Source organism: Xylocopa sonorina, chromosome 6 (genome assembly GCF_050948175.1).
Source record: "Xylocopa sonorina isolate GNS202 chromosome 6, iyXylSono1_principal, whole genome shotgun sequence".
In the NCBI taxonomy this organism is placed as follows: domain Eukaryota; kingdom Metazoa; phylum Arthropoda; class Insecta; order Hymenoptera; family Apidae; genus Xylocopa; species Xylocopa sonorina.
Genome location: NC_135198.1, coordinates 8,390,992 through 8,407,709, shown reverse-complemented (window position 1 = coordinate 8,407,709; position 16,718 = coordinate 8,390,992). Strand labels below are relative to the sequence as shown.

The 16,718-nt window shown below is 48.9% G+C and overlaps 1 protein-coding gene across 3 annotated transcripts; it reads right to left on the bottom strand.

Moving 5' to 3' along the window:
- Positions 1-6,310: 6,310 nt before the first annotated feature.
- Positions 6,311-15,945, bottom strand: LOC143424603 (protein FAM135A). 3 transcript variants are annotated; one of them, XM_076896757.1, is made up of 16 exons: positions 15,791-15,945; positions 15,592-15,668; positions 14,544-14,757; positions 13,559-13,693; positions 13,361-13,390; positions 12,763-12,844; positions 12,481-12,675; positions 12,262-12,396; positions 11,944-12,184; positions 11,210-11,875; positions 8,947-9,905; positions 8,056-8,876; positions 7,366-7,678; positions 7,018-7,267; positions 6,712-6,939; positions 6,311-6,628 (listed from the first exon to the last, which is right to left on the bottom strand). In XM_076896757.1, the coding sequence occupies exons 1-16, from the start codon at positions 15,865-15,867 to the stop codon at positions 6,423-6,425; spliced, it is 4,629 nt and encodes a 1,542-aa protein (XP_076752872.1). In that variant the 5' UTR covers positions 15,868-15,945; the 3' UTR covers positions 6,311-6,422. The 3 variants fall into 3 exon arrangements, with proteins under 3 accessions (XP_076752872.1, XP_076752874.1, XP_076752873.1); XM_076896759.1 differs by having other exon boundaries at positions 7,366-7,567; XM_076896758.1 differs by lacking the exon at positions 13,361-13,390.
- Positions 15,946-16,718: the final 773 nt, after the last annotated feature.

The window sequence follows — 16,718 nt, the reverse complement described above, 5'->3', positions numbered from 1 at the left end:
TATCGCTGTTTTTAATCATGGAAATCGTAGATGCTTTTATTACAAATCGACGTGGCAAAATTTCGTAAAATCTACTTTGGTGGGTGTAAAAGATAGTTACACGGCGGTACAAGATTCCTGCGTATTCGTGAGGCAAAATAAATGTTAAGTTGATCTACTTTTTTTTTTATACCGTGTTTTATACAGAAATTATTGCGTAGGGTGGTTACGCGGGTTTTAACTGTGATTGAGTATTCAAATTTTAATCGGAAAACGATTTTATATGGGGTATTACATTTCTGTTACGATATTAGTTTTTTTTTCCTTTTTTTACAGAGGAAACTTGCGCCTCGCGAAATTTTTTCAGGTTTCCCATTCGCAGGGGTTGCGATTTTATTGATTTCCACAGTAACGGCCAATTCACGTTTTTTTTATTAGATCTTCAAGCATTTCTCCCTCTCTCGTTCGGATAGCTTTTGCTTCTTCCTTTTTACCAATTACTCGAGAGTCGAAATCATTATTACTTTTTAATGCGAATATTTTTCTCGTACCTGCACGTGTAGCTAAACGTAACACATTTCTTTGGTCGAGATCCTGACGTGCTCTGGTCTGTTATTTTAATGGAATAAAATTATACCAGTTATGAAATTCTCTATGTCCTCTACATTTATTCGCGCTCGGATTAATTAAGCGAAACGCAACGAAAGCAAAACGGGGATAGAACGCGGAACAGGTTCAGTCATTATAAACGGTAACAGTATTAACAATTGATAATAATAATGTTTCTAGATACTCTTTTTCTTTTTTATTAATCTATCTCATTTGTCTCATTTATGTATACGTAGATTTATTCACTTTTCATATGCATCTATACAGGGTGGGGCAGTAACTACTAGCACCTAAAATATCCACGAAACTATAAGTTTCACAGAAATTGTTGCTGATACAAAATTGCACACTACAAAGGGGCCCATCCGTTGACGAAAATAGTTTTTTCGTAAGTTTCAACCTTCCCGTCAAACATTTAAACTTGGGAAAATATGGGAAGACCTCCCTTCGCATATTTTCGAAAAATGAAACCTAATGAAATTATTTTCTAAATACCGTTTTATTTAGTGACGAAGCAACATTCACAAATCACGGGCAAATTTACAAAATATGCATTTACGGGCAGCGGAAAATCCACATTGGATGCGACAGGTTGAACACCAAAGACAATGATCTGTGAATGTATGGTGTGGCATCATAGTCAATAAGTCGTGACACTATACGACGTGCAAGTCAATCAACAGTAAAAAGAATGCAATGGTGCATTGCCAGCGGTGGTCATCGTTCGAGCACCTACTAAACGTATACTTCATTTACTACCAAACTCGTAAGCATTATCGCCTTTTTCTAGTTTCTATCACCTCCAATGGCATTGTGTTACAAGTCGTTGAATTCGCTTTAATTTTCCCTTCGAATGTCCGACATACCTTCACTTAGGAGAAAACTATTTTCGCCAACGGATGGGCCCCTTTGTACTGTGTATTTTTGCATCAGCATAAATTTCTATGAAACTTATAGTTTCGAAGATATTTGAGATGCTAATAGTTATTGCCCCACCCTGTACATTATGTATAGTGTATACATTGTTATTACTTGTTCATTGACGTTGCGCACAGCAACTACAAACGTTCTCCTGCGGATTTAGTTCCCCTCTGTCTTATTTCTCTCTTTTATTTGTTCGTTTTATTCGCCGCCCTCGCAGCAATCGCGCTCGATTCGATCGACGATCGTTCCGCCGCACCCCGCTCGGAATTAAATCGTCCTCTACTTCGATAGGGGACGTTTACGATCGCTCTCGCCGATCGAATGCAGCGGCGATGTATATTCTCCACCAAAACGTCCCGACGATCGTGCAACATCGGGAAACGAAGGATTGGCGACCGTTGGAAAATACCGATTTCCATCCGCGTCGCGTACGCTTCCGTTTCCACCCTTACTTATTATTATTCTTCTCGTCTCTCTTCATTTCTCGATCCGGCTTAACGAACGCTCGTTTCGTTTCGCGTCGGAAGAACTCGTCCTCCGTTCCTGTTCCGTCGAAAATCACGTAACAAAAGACGAAAACCGGTGGCGCGACGTAACACCGCGGAAAAGAAAGGTCGGCCACCCCTCTCAGAGGGATGAGGAGGGCCTCTTGACTGTTCACGGACGTTCCAGATTTCGCTTTCCCTTTCTCGCTCCCTGGCTCACGCCTCTACGAATATACGCTCTGCCCCAGATTACTGTTTGACTAATTTTTACATTTCAGACGTATCGTTCGGTTTTGTCGTTCGCCTGGAAAATGTTTTAGACTATTCCTCTGTACACGATAACCCAAGATCGCAAAGGTTGCATCGATACTGCATTCGCGTTAACCGATATCTCGACCTCGAAGTTGACAACGATTAATCATAGTTTATTTTCAAGCGTAGCCGAGCGAGCATGAACCAGGGGCACCAAGCGAACATTTCCATCGCGACGCCAGTTTCCACGACAGTTCAACCGAGAACGGCGTCTTAATCAGATAAAAACTTAACGTTTTCACAGTGGGCGGGGGGTGTGAGAGTAAAAAAATCGATCGTACCGATCGTACAGTTTGAACGCAACGAGGTGCAATTGAGCAAACGATAGGAGAGCGATGAGAAATTCCTCCGACCGAGCCGAATACGCATACGAACTCTTTCCCCGTTCGTCCTATCCACCCCTTCCCGCCGGATCCACGAGCAGCTCCTTCGTATCGATCGACAACGCGGGGTGAAACGCGGCTTCTCCTCGCCCTCGAAACGGCGGCGTTCAGGCGCCGCGCGAGTGGACGCTGGAACGAATTCGTGGTCGCCTCGACGACGACCAAATACAATTCGATATTATAGTACAAATAGATTAGAAAAATGGTATACGTGCGAGTGTGCGACGAACGACGGCTTGGAAGTAAACGGGAACGCGCGACCGGATTAGAAGCGAGGAGAAAGGGTTGAACGATTTCTCGCACCCCTTTAGAGAGTTAGCCTTTACCGCTTGGCTTTGTTTCACTGAGAATGGTCTCTATAAACGGTGGATCGAGAGTGAATCGGGTAAATCGATAGGAAAGCTATTTTTTTTTTAGATAGCGTGCAAGTTGTTGGGGTACTGTAATAATATTTGCAATGGTAAAATGGATTAAGTGGTACCCTTCTTATTGGTACCATCTCCTCGATCTTTAAAGGAAGGATTTTAATTGCAATTAGAAGACTAACGAGATGCTTCCAGTCTTTTTCCAAGTAAACTTACGAAGTTGAATATAAATGGAAATTAAGTTACAAGTAGAAACAGCCAAGTCCGTTCGTCCGGATCATCGAACGTTGGTCTTTTCTCCTCGCTTCCGGTCCCCTCGATACACGACGACCATAACAGCGACACAGCGTGAGACGTAAAAAATCAATGGAACAGATGCGATCTTACAGGTGAACAGGAAAAATCCCAAATACTCCTTTGTGCCTCGCAATTGTTACGAATACGTGAAATTCCGGCGAACGAAGACGAGTACGAGATATTGTGGTCCTGTCGAAGCTGTACTCGTTCAAAGATACGATGAACCGTCAATTAGAATTGCGTGGGTTCGTAGGTGTGCGCGACGTTTCAGTTTTTTTTTTTTTTGTTTCTTTGTTACGGTGTAACAGCGTACACGTACAATCTCACGGGTTTATACGTTTACATTGGACGCTGCGGGTTTACACTTAACGATATTACGGCTGAGAATCGCTGTACGACATTGCAATCTCGTTCGTTATAAAATCGAATACAAAAGATGGCAATCGAATGTAAGGGGATCGCGTACTGCGGCGACGAAGCGATCGAACTTAACGTTAAAGGGAAAGAAATTGACTCGATCGTTAATTTAATCACGATTCGAAATGAACGCTCGAACCTACGAGTTGAATCGTCTCGATAGGGTCGTATCGAACGGGACAGAAGAATTGCTGTAATCGTACGACGACACATCGACGCGTGTCCTCTTTTCCTGTCCTTTTTTTTCTCTCTGCCTCTGGAAAACGTCCAAATTACACACGTATGTACCTCTTTCTCACTCCCATTCTTTCGATGACGTTCACGATTAGCAATGAACAGACGCGACGTATCCAACGCGTCTTCGTTGCTTCGATTTACGATTAATGTATTACATTTTACTTAGATTGTTCTGAGCAATTGAGATCTAGTATTGGAGGGATTTCATATACCTGAAAATGTTTAGTCACTTGCCTCTCTATTACTTCGTTTTCACCTATTCCGTTTCTCCTCCTCGTCTTCTTGCTCGTGCTGGAAATTTTCCACCGATCACACTTATCACCGTTCGAACGCAAAAACTTTTCTTCGAATCTTCCTCACTTTCTCCTCCATTTCTCGATCCTCTCTTCTTCTTCTTCGCGCTGTTGCGCTGCCATCATGTTATTTTGGTTTGTTTTCGCTAAATTAGAATACTCTCGCTCTCTCTCTCTCTCTCTCTCTTTCTCACACAATTTACGCGTCTCATCCATCCTCCGCACACCGCACGCACTCAAACTTATCTGAGAGTAACAATTGACATGCGTTTCGTAACTTTCCTAGCGTCTAGACAATGCGTCTCTGCGTTGTCTGTATTTTTTAGTTTTATTTTCATGTACTTCGTTTTATTTATTTTTTTTTTTGCGTTTCTTTTTGTGTAAATTTTCACGACACCAGGCTACGTTAAAGGGAGCCACGGTGAATCCGTCAAGCGATACGTCGCTGTTCTCTCTCTTTCTCTTTCTCTCCCTCTCTCTCTCTCTCTTTTTCGAGTCTTACAAAGAAACGGGAAAAAAGGCGAGTTTACGTTTTTTTTCTTTTCCTTTTAATTTCGTTATTTAGTTGATACCTCTCTTTTTTTGTTACGCAGTGACGTTAAAACGGATTTTTTTTCGGTTGAAATCAATGACGCGATATCGATGACGAGATGACAGACGTTGACGAGGATCGTGCGATCGATCCTTGCTTGTTCGCGTGTCGTTTCTGAATGATGATTAGTCGCTTCTGCCGCGTTCGTTCTTCCTTTCTTATCCTCCTGCCCCAAGTTTCGCGATAGGCCGAGGACTCGATTACTTGAATCGGTCGAGGTCAGCATTGGGGGTGGTTCGACGCCATTTCTGGTGCTTAACAAGATCGCTACCAATTCAGTGGTTTCAGTGATATCCCGTTCCTCGAGGTATTCCAAGCCATTGTTAACCGTTCTTCTTTGTACATTATAAAAAATCGAAGAAACATTCGTTTTCTGTCGAGAGATATTCATTATCGCGTATGCCTCTCTGGAAAATATTCGCACTCTATCTAATATCACGAAAGGATACGACGGGAAATTAATGGAATGCACGTTCACGATGATACGACAAGAATCGACTATGAATTAAAACAGTCGTTAAAAAAACATATCACATTTGTCTCGATCATAAAGAACAGGTCTCAATTCCAGTGTATAGTTTTCGCTATTGCAACACTTTACGATATCAATTCCCAGGGTTTCAATTCAAGTTTAATCACGTCCAAAGAAAGGTAACGTTCATTAAGCTCCCGTGACAATTCGCCAGACGAGCACTTCGCCCCATTGATAATAACAAGAACCCTCCTGCTGCCATACAATTTCATGATCAATAGAATCCTCCGGTTCGCCGTTTCGTCTCGTTCGAAAGCCTTCGTCGTACCGGTTCCAAGCTTGTACGTGTAACGACGTCGAACCAACCACCCGATTGCACCCTATCCCGTGTTTGTCTCCCATAAGGGGAGGCCAGCTGCAAGTAGGCCCATTCTTCGCGCGGGCATACGCAGGTTCGTTCGTTAGAACGGTTCGATGGCTCGATGAGTCGCCGATGGAGGGTGAGGGCTACGGCAACGCCCGATGGAATGACACTTAGGAACCTAACGAGAGAAACTGACCGACGGCGTTCTTATTTAAAACGTGACCGATCACGATGCGGTCGTTTGTGTCGTGTAAAAACGTCGAATTGCCCCGCTTCCGATCGAGCTGGCGATCGCTGCGGTCGCAGGAAGGAGGAGAAACGGTGGTTACTCGGGGATCGGGATAGAAGCGGGGCAATTGTCGAGCAGGACGCGCTAATTTAATCCTAATGCGATCGAAGACGTCACGGGGAGTCACGTGAAACCCGTTCGCGGTGTTTCGTTCACCTCTCCCTGTCGCTATCGAGCTCGACTCGTGGACGATGCCTCTTCTTGCGCGACGCGCGTCCCGATGCATCGCGCGAGATATGCAACGAGTGCAACGGGGGCATCGAAGCGCTCAGAACCGGTTCGAGCAGCGCGAGGGAGAGAAGAGGAGGCATCGTCGAAACGCGGCTTCCTGACAATTCGCTAGTGTATTAGACTAGGTGGTTGCTTTTCGGTTCATCCTTCGAGTGGCTAGGCGGGTCCGTTCCTTATCTGAAGTACTTGAGGCCAGCCACCAGGAGGAACTTCTCGATGAAAAGCTCGGAGTCGAGGACGGCGATGTGCGCGGCACGGCCGATCAACGCGTTCGCCGTTGCTGGTAACGCGTGATGCACGTCGTATCTGACCAGGCTGACGCCTGACGAGGACATCACCGGGTAGAGGATGTTGTGCACCATCTCGCGGTACGCTTGGCCTGCAAGAAACAAATTCAATGGTACCAGTTTCACGGGAGTATCTTACTCGTAATAGACGAGAACGATAATTAGATCGGCTTACCTTGATCGGTCGAATCCCGTACGGCGGCTTTGCAGAGCTCTATGCGAGCGGAATGAAGCGGCACGTATCGATCCTGCGCGCTACCGCATAGGAGGACGTGTTTGAACTTCTCGAGATTGCTCTTCTGACTGAGACGGAACATGAACGACCGTCTGACGTCCGGCGAGTCTTTCATGGCCAGCTGCAGCAACGAGCCGGACTTCTTCAGCTTCTGCATGAACCACATACCTGGACAGAGTTCGAAGAACGATCGGTGAAATAGCAAAATTTAGCGCATGTTCGCTTCGAGTAGCCTAACGAGCTTACCCGCGTTAACTAATCCGCTGGTGTTGTACAGTGTACCTAAGTGTGGACCGCTGAGGCTGAGGAAGGTGTGTAAACGTGGAAGAAGCGGTCGTAATTGAGGCCGCGTTAGAGCGCTTCTTATGATGATGGTCCCTAAAGAATGGCCGATAAAGCTCACTTTCGTCGGGTTCAGCCCCGACGTTTCGATGTGGTGGAGGATCTCGGCCACCAGTCGATCGGTCATCGTGTCGAAATCCGAGAACGTGTCACCCTTTTTGCACAAAGACGGACGCAAAGATGGAGTCTTATCCGCGACGGCTGCACGGTCGTCGAACGCCCAACAAACTGTTATTCCTCGCAAGCTCTCACCTGATTCCGCTCGGACATTAAAAAATCTAGATGCGCCCCGGGAAGACTGAGTTCCAGGTAGGTCTTGACCAGACGTAGATCGGCGGGATTGCCGTCGAGGCCGTGCACGCAGATGATCAGGTGGGCACCTTCAGGCGAGAACAGCCGGTACTCGTTGCTGATGTGGAAGTACGGCATGGTCGAGGCCAGGGTCGGATAATCACTAAGAGGCACATTCGATCTTAGAGGTTTTACCGACGACGGGGTCAGGAAGTCGCCGTATCCAAAGGAATGGGCACGTTTATGGAAACGCAGTTGCGCTTCCTTGCGTTCTCTAGAGGTGGTAAGGTAGACAAAGAAGAAACTTAACTACGAAAAAAATTAAAGACAGATGATAGCTATCGTGAAACTGAAAAAGCGGACAGAGCTGCGAGTAAGGGGGGAGAGCAAGGGTAAAATAAAAGATTCGGTATTTCTGAAGCTACAGACGTTGGATCCGAAGGAACTATGGCGGAGACCAAAGGAATTTCTCGTTAGCAATGCAAATAGCTAATTGATAGTAGCGATGTATGCCTCACTAACACTGCACAATTGCTAATTCCATTAGAAGAAACACGTTAATCTAAATGATCAAATCATACGTTTCATACAATTCACCCTCCATCAATCAAACCGGAGCCCCTCCATCCTTTCTAACGACCCAATACACACCTGTAGATTTTCCCTGAGAAGCTCATCTGTCTCTTGAACTCTTCCTTGCACTTCTTAAAATTGATCGCATCGTCCTGCGTCGATTGCAGCAGTTCTTTGCCCTCTTGATAGCAATCCAAACAGATATCCCTGACTCCATACGCAGGCTCCCTTTCCCTCTCCCTCTCTCTCTCCCTTTCTCTATCCCTATTCTTCTGTGGACTGCAAGGGGCAGTTTTCGTCTGCTTGGGACTCCTAACCGGCTTCACGGTCTCGTATACGTGATACAAAGGATTATCGATGATGGCAGGCGGATCGCGGAACTCCTCTGGTGGCGGGGGTTCGTCCTGGAACATCTTGGGTGGCGGTAGTCGCACCTCCTCGTAAGAGTGCTCCTCGACGCTCTCCTTCGCTGGCACCGCTGGCCTTTCCTTGCGAGGCACGATCTTCGACAGCTTCTGTCTTAGCTGCTCGCTCGAGAGTTTCGCGTTTCGACGCTGCTCCGAGCTGGACGTGTCTCCGCTGCTCACCCATCCGGAACACTCGGACGTCAGGTTGCTGGAGCTGGAGCTGGTGGTTGGGCTGCTGGGTCTGCTGGACGGCGGGCTAAGCGGGTTTGGTATTACTGGGAGATTGTTGCTAAGGCTGTCCTTGCTGTCGCGTATGGGCATGCAGGGAAGAGACACCGCGCTGCGCGGTACCACCACTTTGTTTTGAGCTACCGGGACGCTGGCGCACCTCAGCCTCTTCACGCTGGGCGCTGGGGCACCTGTGGTGCTCGCGTTGCACGACGTCGCACCGTTCGTAGTTGGTGCCTCTGTGGGAGACTTGATGGGTTCGACCTGCGATAGATAACAGATAAGTTGACTCACTCGAACAGTTTTTCCAACCAGTACCATACTTTATTCGTACCTTGAGAATAATCTTGTTATTATTCTCCACTTCCAGGACGCTAGTCGTGGGCACCGGAGGCGGAGGACGATACTTGGGCAACGGCGCCACTGCAGGATCCTGATAAGCAGGCGGAGGCGGAGCTGGCTTCCGGTTCCTATGGCTACACTTTCTACTCTCTTCAGCCGGATGGTCTATGTCCAGAACAGGCGCTGAATGAGGTCTCCTTCCGTGTCTGTCCTTCCTCCTCTCCACTCGTTGCTCCTTCTTCGGCTCCGACATGGCGGTCATCACCTTGTAAAACATCTCGTTGGTCAGTTCCTGCATTTTATCTTCACCCTGAGGCCTCCTGTGCTTCTCCTCCCCGTAACACGGCGTCACACCGTTACGAGGAGACTTGACAGCTGGCCTCTCCTCTCTTCTTCTTGGCCGTTCCCTGCGGAATTCGCAATATTCGTTACGCTCGACGTCGTCCACTAATCTTTCGGTGCTCTTCGGTCTCCTTGGCCTCTCTGGATCGCCGTGAACACGTCCGCTGGTACCATTCGTGCGATAGAAAAACGAATCGGTGGTCGTCGACGAGTAATTCGGTCTTCTGTACGAGGGATCGACCATCATCGAGTGACTGCTGGGCAACCCCCCGCCATTTATCGAGTCCTGGACCTCGCGATTCCGCTGGTTCTGCCCGGAAGTGGACTTCCCAATGGTGTGGTACCTGCGGGACTCTAATCCGTTCGCGTGGCTGTATTTGCCACCCGTTTGGTGGGTCTGCTTGCGAGAGTTTCCACGATACGTCACCCTGTCCAGGGTCGCTGTGTGAAGGGGCTGTTGCTCTGGCAGGAAGGTCTCGCCGTTTACGTTCGCTTTGCTGGGTAGAAAGGTGCTTTGGTCGTTGGTCACCGTGGATAGCGATTGGCGCGTCGCTAGCCGATGACTGCGTGGTTCCAGGCGAATTCTTCTGGTGTCCAGGGAATGATAGTCTGCGAAGAAGGAACCGTTGATTGTTAAATGTCACTCGTATCGCTAAAGAAAGTAATTTTCATGCGATGGATAGATTCTGGCATACTTTCGTGGGCGATTATCGTTCGACGTCGAGCTTGCGTGTTTTTTTTTTTGCGAATTACTTTCACGGTTATCTATAAATTGGACGCGTAGAGGGTTCTAGCGAACGCTTGTAGGCGTTGAACGTTGAACATCGACTTGAAAACGTCTTGTGCGGGGTGTTTTAGAATTTAATGAGTGTCTGAGTACTGTAGGGATGTTGAGTGTCGTCGAGTGAAGTGTGAGTGTGATATTTAGAAAATAAGAATTTGAAGAACACGCGATACGCGGCAGCTGAGTGGCGGGCGCGAGTGTACGGCAGGCAGGGCTGAGCTCCCTTAAGGGTGGGCCGCGTGTGGCGAACGAGTGTTTCGAGCGGAAGTTTTTTTTTTAATGTTGATTCGAAAGTAGTGCTCCGGAATGAACGCGAAGAATGAGAAGAGTCGCGCGGAGCGTAGCGCACTAGAGAAAGGGAATTTTTATTATGCCACGTCTGTTCTCGTGCTTTCGCTACGTTTCCACGTTTTTCTGGAAGATGTACGTTGAGGACATTCGAAATTCGATACGCTCGCTTGTATTTAAGCGCGAATATTTTTCAGATGCCAGTGTTAATGTTCCAATATTATTTTATGCCATGGGTAACACGGGTTACACAACTCGCGAACAGTTTCTGGATAGACAGTGGAATAAACATGTTGCGTAAGATGGTATAACGTGTCGTGTAATGCAACCATTATGTTATAACGTCCACTCTGGGTATTGTCTTGAAATATCTTGGGGCATACATACACCGAACAATATTGATACCAGGACCTGACATAAATTTCGACAGAATTATTCAAGGTGACCTATATGAATATTTACTCAATGGTACTAAAAGATTCACGTGCACGTTTAACGTCGACTGTCCTATGACACGACGGAGGGTAATTCCAAAATGGCGTGTTGAAACCGTAGAACAACGTTTTTCTCGCCGACTCGCTTCTGCTTTCATAAACAGCGACGAGTCAGAATAATTTATCGGCTTTAGTAACTTCGAAAATCAACATCGCTTATAAACACAGTCAGAAATACCGCTTGTTAGTCACGCTCGGTGAACGAAACGGGAATTTCAGCTTCGACTTTGCACGCTTTCTCTACGCAATCTTCAACAAAAAGAAGAACGAAGAAGAACGAACAATGAAAACTAAAACCTCAATTCTAATACCACCACGAATCGCACTTGAAACATCATCGAACTTACCTTCGACAACGTTTACAGTCTTGCTCTCGATCCAGCAATCCGTCATCTGGGCATGGTCCATCGTTCCCAAGCACGTGGGCACCGTGAGCGTCTGCTCGCAGGACTTCGATGACGGCCTGTAACCGGGAAGCTGCCCTCCCGGTGGCAGTTCCGGGAACATAGCCGCCAGGAGCGACGTGATAGACGTATTCTGGGGGTCAGCCTGTTGCCTGGGCAGCACCAACATCTGAGTGGACTTGGCACGGGGCAATGGGATCACGGGCGTCGATCCTAAGGATGGGTTTGGCGCGGAGCAAGCTTGCTGGCCAGAGGGAGGGAAAAGCGTGTTACTGGACGGCGCTGTCGACCTTTGCCTCCCTCGCGAAGGGACTGTCGCTGGTGGAGTGACGTTTCGCGCGCCGCCTCTCTGACGAGGGAACAGCTGCGTGGACACGGATCGTGGAAGAGTTTTTGGCGACGTCCTGGGTTGCACAGGGGCGATGTCTGGGCCCAGTTGGTCGAGGGACTTGCTGTGCCTCGCAGGGAGCGTGGAAGGGGTGAGCGTCAGGCGAGCCTGGACCGATCCGATGTCCTGCGCGGCACCCTCGCTCCTGGGCGACCAGATCCCCATGTTTCGTGACTCCAGAATCGCCGCGATCCCGCAACTGCAGTCGTCTATCCCTGGAACTGGAGAAGAAAGATGTTCTCTTTCGTGTTATTGGAGACTTGCAACGATGACTGCCACGGATACTCGCCACTGTTTCTGTGCCTCTGCTTCATGTCCACGTATTGATCCTCGAAGATCAGAGGCAAGGAATGGAGGTCTCCGTCCAGTTCCGGACAGTGCACTGGCAACGGAGGCAAGGAGGCGAGGTAACGCGATCTTCGTGCCGCTTCGCTTACCGCCTGGTAGGATTGGTAGTTCGCGTCGTAACAACCCCACGCGGACGTCCTGGGATTTTCCAGCACGAAGAAACCTTCCGCGAAACGTTTCACCTATGAATTGTCGTTTAATCATACACGTGAATACTAAGTTTCGATAGTATTGTCAGCGTCGTACGAGATCGTCCTACCCTCAGTTGATGATGGATCCTCGCGAGGTGCTGGTGAACGGCCTCACGTCCGGAGAACGCCTCCAGAAAGTGCTGCCAGAGTACAATGTTTTGTGCGCAGAGTTGAGCGATATCGGTTTCCTCCGTGTCCATCATCTGGAATCACGCGAAAGCGCGTTGTTCTTGAAACGAGGCGCGAGAGCAGTGAAAAGTCATGCAATTAGTTAGCCAGCGGCTGACCTTGGTGATCTCTTTGTGCGTGTTCTGAGCGAGCTCGAGCGCTCGTTGCTGGCAAGAGGGTAGCAGTCGCGCCAGATCAGCTAAATCGTTGAGCAAAGACTCCCTCGCGGCCAGAAGTAACCTGATTACCTCCTGTTGGACCAGTTTCGCGTGCTGTATCCTCGTGGCCGAGCCGACGCATCTCGTCGTCGTCTCCTGCAACAATCGCACCATCATCGATACAATTTCCGCCCCTCGTCTCGTCGGTCTGTTTCCCGTGAAATCGACGCGAGGCACACTCACGATGTTTCCTAATTGGGCATTGCTGTCGCCGTTCGCTGCGGACTGTTTAAATTGCAGCCATGGCTTCCCTCCGCGCGGCGCGCTGCAAGCATATCAACCCGGTTATTACCTCCTCGCGATGTTAATTGAAACGCAATCGAACGCTCGCGCACGGCCTTCCGCCCGACGGAATAGAATTTTTCGATTAAGGGGATTAAACTGTTGAACGCTGCCCCGGAGCGTAACTTGGTTACGACTTCGTTCAGCTTCACCGCTGCACGAAGGGCGCGGAGGAAATGTAATTGCATTTGATGGGAAACTAAATGGATAAGAACAAATACACGGATGGTAATTACGTGGCACATAAAATTGGATAGAAATGTATCGGAAGCTTTATATTTTCACCGAATTGGCGAGTATTCCGCTCTGATAACAATAATTTACCACGTTTATTTAATCCGTCTTTCATACGACTTGATTAAATGCAAAAGCCCCTGATATTGCTGAGTATACAGTTTCATTGCAGCGTGCTTCCCATCGAACAAATCCGCGGCAGATCTTCGAAGGAATTTCCAATTTCCCCGCAAGATAGACGCGCACGCACGCGTTTGAGACTTACCAGCTCTGCACGTAATGAAGTATGCTCTTCCTACGCGCAACACAGAAACGCAATCAAGTCAGCATGGAAGCAGAAAAAAAAATGGTCGTCGTCAGCAATCACGTAAATAAGAGCGTCTGATTAAATAGAAATAGAAGAAAGAGAGGTAGGAGAAAGAGTGGGAGCGAGAAGGAGAAAACGCATCGCGTTGGTACTGACTTGTTATGGGGTTGATGGAGGGCCACGAGGCAGGCGTGGATCGTGATGGAGACCGCCGCTAGATGAAAGTAGTCGAACAGCACCGGCAGATGATAGTGAAGCCCTTTCGTGGGCGCGAAGTTCAGCTGCAACGCTCTGGAAAATAAAAAGCACACGAAGCTCGTCAAGCCATCAAGGTGGAACGTGGAAGCGCACGCGGCCAAGGTTATCGATCCTTCCATCTATTAGCTCTGTGGGAAAGTTCTGCTTCTTGGCGTGCGGTCTCGCTCGGCCGTAATAGGCGGAAGGAATTTATGGAACTTGTGGAAGTCGGTGTCGTTTCAGCTGTAAGTGTCCTCGTACCTCTCCACGTCGAGTGGTTATTTGGTAATAATTTTCAAACACAGTAATCGCGACGATTGTACAATCTCGGTACCAGCGACTTTGAGACTCTTTGATTCACGACCATTCGATGGGACGTGATTTATGAAAGATTCCGTCCAGATAGAACGCTGATCATTCTGATCAAGTTTTCGACCAGTTTACGAGAAGTAGGCCAGAACTTGGTTTACGACACAGGAGCGTAGAAAATATAGTTTTAGGAGGATATTAATCATAACCGATCGGTAATCGAAGCTTCCTCTGACTCGCTTCTCATCTCCTTAAACCTCCAAGAAGGTACATTTAAAATTCTCGCATCGCTTAAATGCTCTTACTATCCATTCGCTAAAACTAACATTTCCATCATATTTCCATGTCGATCGCCTACCATTTCGTCCAACTTGGTCTACCTCGCTCTTCTCATCTACTCGCAGCAATCAGAGACCTCTAACAACGAACTCCCACTGTCAAAGAACGCGTCTCATCAGTCGCTGGCCGATCAGAACGTCCAAACAGCGAAACATTCCCACAGGCCTCGAGTAACGGGCAAAGACCGCAATATCGTCGCCTTGGGCTCACGGTCGGACGATCGTCGCGGTCCACGGGCGCAGGGAGGTTATCTTACCTAGACGAGACGCAGGCCATGTTCCTGGGCTGCGTCGGCTCGCTGAACCATAGCTCGACGCCGAGATTGAAGTGGGTGCGGGAGAGCACCTCCTCGATCTTGTGGCTGTGCACGAGCACGTGCGCCCGGAATAGAACCGAGGTGCCCAGTGTCACCTCCTCGTTTCTGTAGAGGATCTGAAACCGCTTGCTCGTGCCGGGCGCCTCCAACGAGTCTGCAACAACGTCGTCTCAGGCGCATCTCTTGGAGTCTCGATTAAGTCCTCTTTCCACTTGCGACTGCCGTTGTCACGGGTCTCGATAAAGCTTTCCAGACTTCGCAACATAAAATTCTGCAGATCTGAGATCACTCGAACGACAGAACTCTGTTTTATACGCGAATGTAGCTGTATTTTCCTTCAATTCTGCCAGTCGTTTGTTGCCAAAACTTCGTTGCTTCGCGATTAGTGGTGTCGCAGCTGGTCACAAGTGGAGGAGGGTGTTAAGAATCAGACGCGTTGCATCCGCGTCTGGTTCTCGTTGACGAGCGGAGGCTGGGTCTGATGCGTGTCTAGCTGGATGGATGCTCGTCTGAAGACGTCGGACTCGAGCGTCTCCGTCGTTTCGTTTCTTTTCGTTTTGCTTTGCACGGAAACGGGGAGACGCTCGAGTCCGGGTGTACAATGAAGAGCGACGACGCGATACAGCGACGCGCAGAAACTTTCTAACGTTATCGAGCCCGCCGTTCGGTTTGAACTAGTTCGGAATTCTGGTCCCGTTGTCCGACTCGAATTCAGTTGGAGTTTTCCGGCACCCCGGCGAAAGTTTCCGCCTCCATTTCCCTGGCTCCGTGCAGAAACTTGCTCGAATCGCTGGACACGCGTCGCCGCGGCAAAGGGGACGCAATTTGTGGAAACTCGGTTATCATTGACTGGTTGGTTCCGTTTGGTGGATAAAATCGAGAGACAGGGAAGCGCAAACAATCGTGCCTTTCGGCAGATCGAGCCAGGATGCACGATTTCACGTTACCAAGGGAGAACGGTCGAGTGGGCAGAAAATGCAGTACTCACGGTTCCGCAACTGGTTAACCTCCACCTTGACTGGAATTTTCGGCGACACTCTGAGGGCGGTTCGTATCTGGTAATACCTGCGAAATTGGGAATCGCCGATAAGCCTAGAGGAGTAGCTAAGCCGTTCGCAATTACGGCGGGTGGCACCCCGGGCTCGAGGGCCCCGACCGCCTCCCCAAACCCCGCAGGATCCGCTTACCCACGCTGGAACAGGTCGACATTGTAGAACTTGCAGAGCTCGAGGGAGAACTCGAGAGTGGCCTGTAGATCGCTCATCTCGATCTCGCCGCGCTCGCGCGACGACCTTTACCCGCCCACCCCCTCTCGTTTTCCCTCTATTTCTCTCTCTCTTCTTCTTCTCACCCTCTCTCCTTATCCCTTTCACCCTCTGCTTGATCCTTTCGAGAGCCTCCCTTAATCGGACGAAGACCAGCTTCGTCTGTCGCGACGATACACGTAGGACGAACACTGTCGTTCAGGGCCTGGTCGAGCGTCCCTGCTCGATCCTGCCATCCTGTCCCCCACGTACCTTGTTCAACGTCGCTGAAGACGGCCTGTAAATAAGAGGAGAGGCGTGTACCGCGAGCCGATTGATCGGTCGCGCTCGAACCGCGACGGGGCGAGCCTCGCAGCCCCCCGTCGGAGCGTTGAATCGCGTCCAAAAGGTGCTTGAACCGGCGCGCTGAGCCACGAGTGGATAAAGGTGTATTGTACGCGAGTATCGTGGATGGGGGCAAGTTTTCCCCCGGCCCCATTCCACTTCCCGGCAAATAGATTGTTGCGGTGTTTCGAGCACAGCCTCGGCTTTCCGAACTTCTTTAACGATCGTCGCGACAACACACGTATATCGAGAATGTCTTCTTTTTCAGCTGGGAAACCGATGGGCCGCGCTATCGTCGGGAATCAAGAGCTTTTCAGGAACTTGTTTTCGTCGATGTTAATTGCACGGGCCACGAGCATTCGCAGAGGAGAACCGGCGATTCCTCATCGGGCGATAAACATTCGAGGGATGTCAGATTTTAATTAAATTCTTCAGCACGCGACGCTGCCAGCCCCTCTACACGTAACGTCATAGTCGAGTCGAACTGCAACACTAATTGCGAGCAGTTCCGTTTTATGGAAGATTG

Excerpts from the sequence above, each read along its gene's own strand:
- LOC143424603 (XM_076896757.1), bottom strand. The coding sequence starts at position 15,867 with ATGAGCGATCTACAGGCCACTCTCGAGTTCTCCCTCGAGCTCTGCAAG. Across the intron at positions 15,669-15,790 it reads GTCGACCTGTTCCAGCGTGG|GTATTACCAGATACGAACCG; the intron begins GTAAGCGGATCC and ends CCAATTTCGCAG. Across the intron at positions 12,185-12,261 it reads GGATCCATCATCAACTGAGG|GTGAAACGTTTCGCGGAAGG; the intron begins GTAGGACGATCT and ends GACAATTCATAG.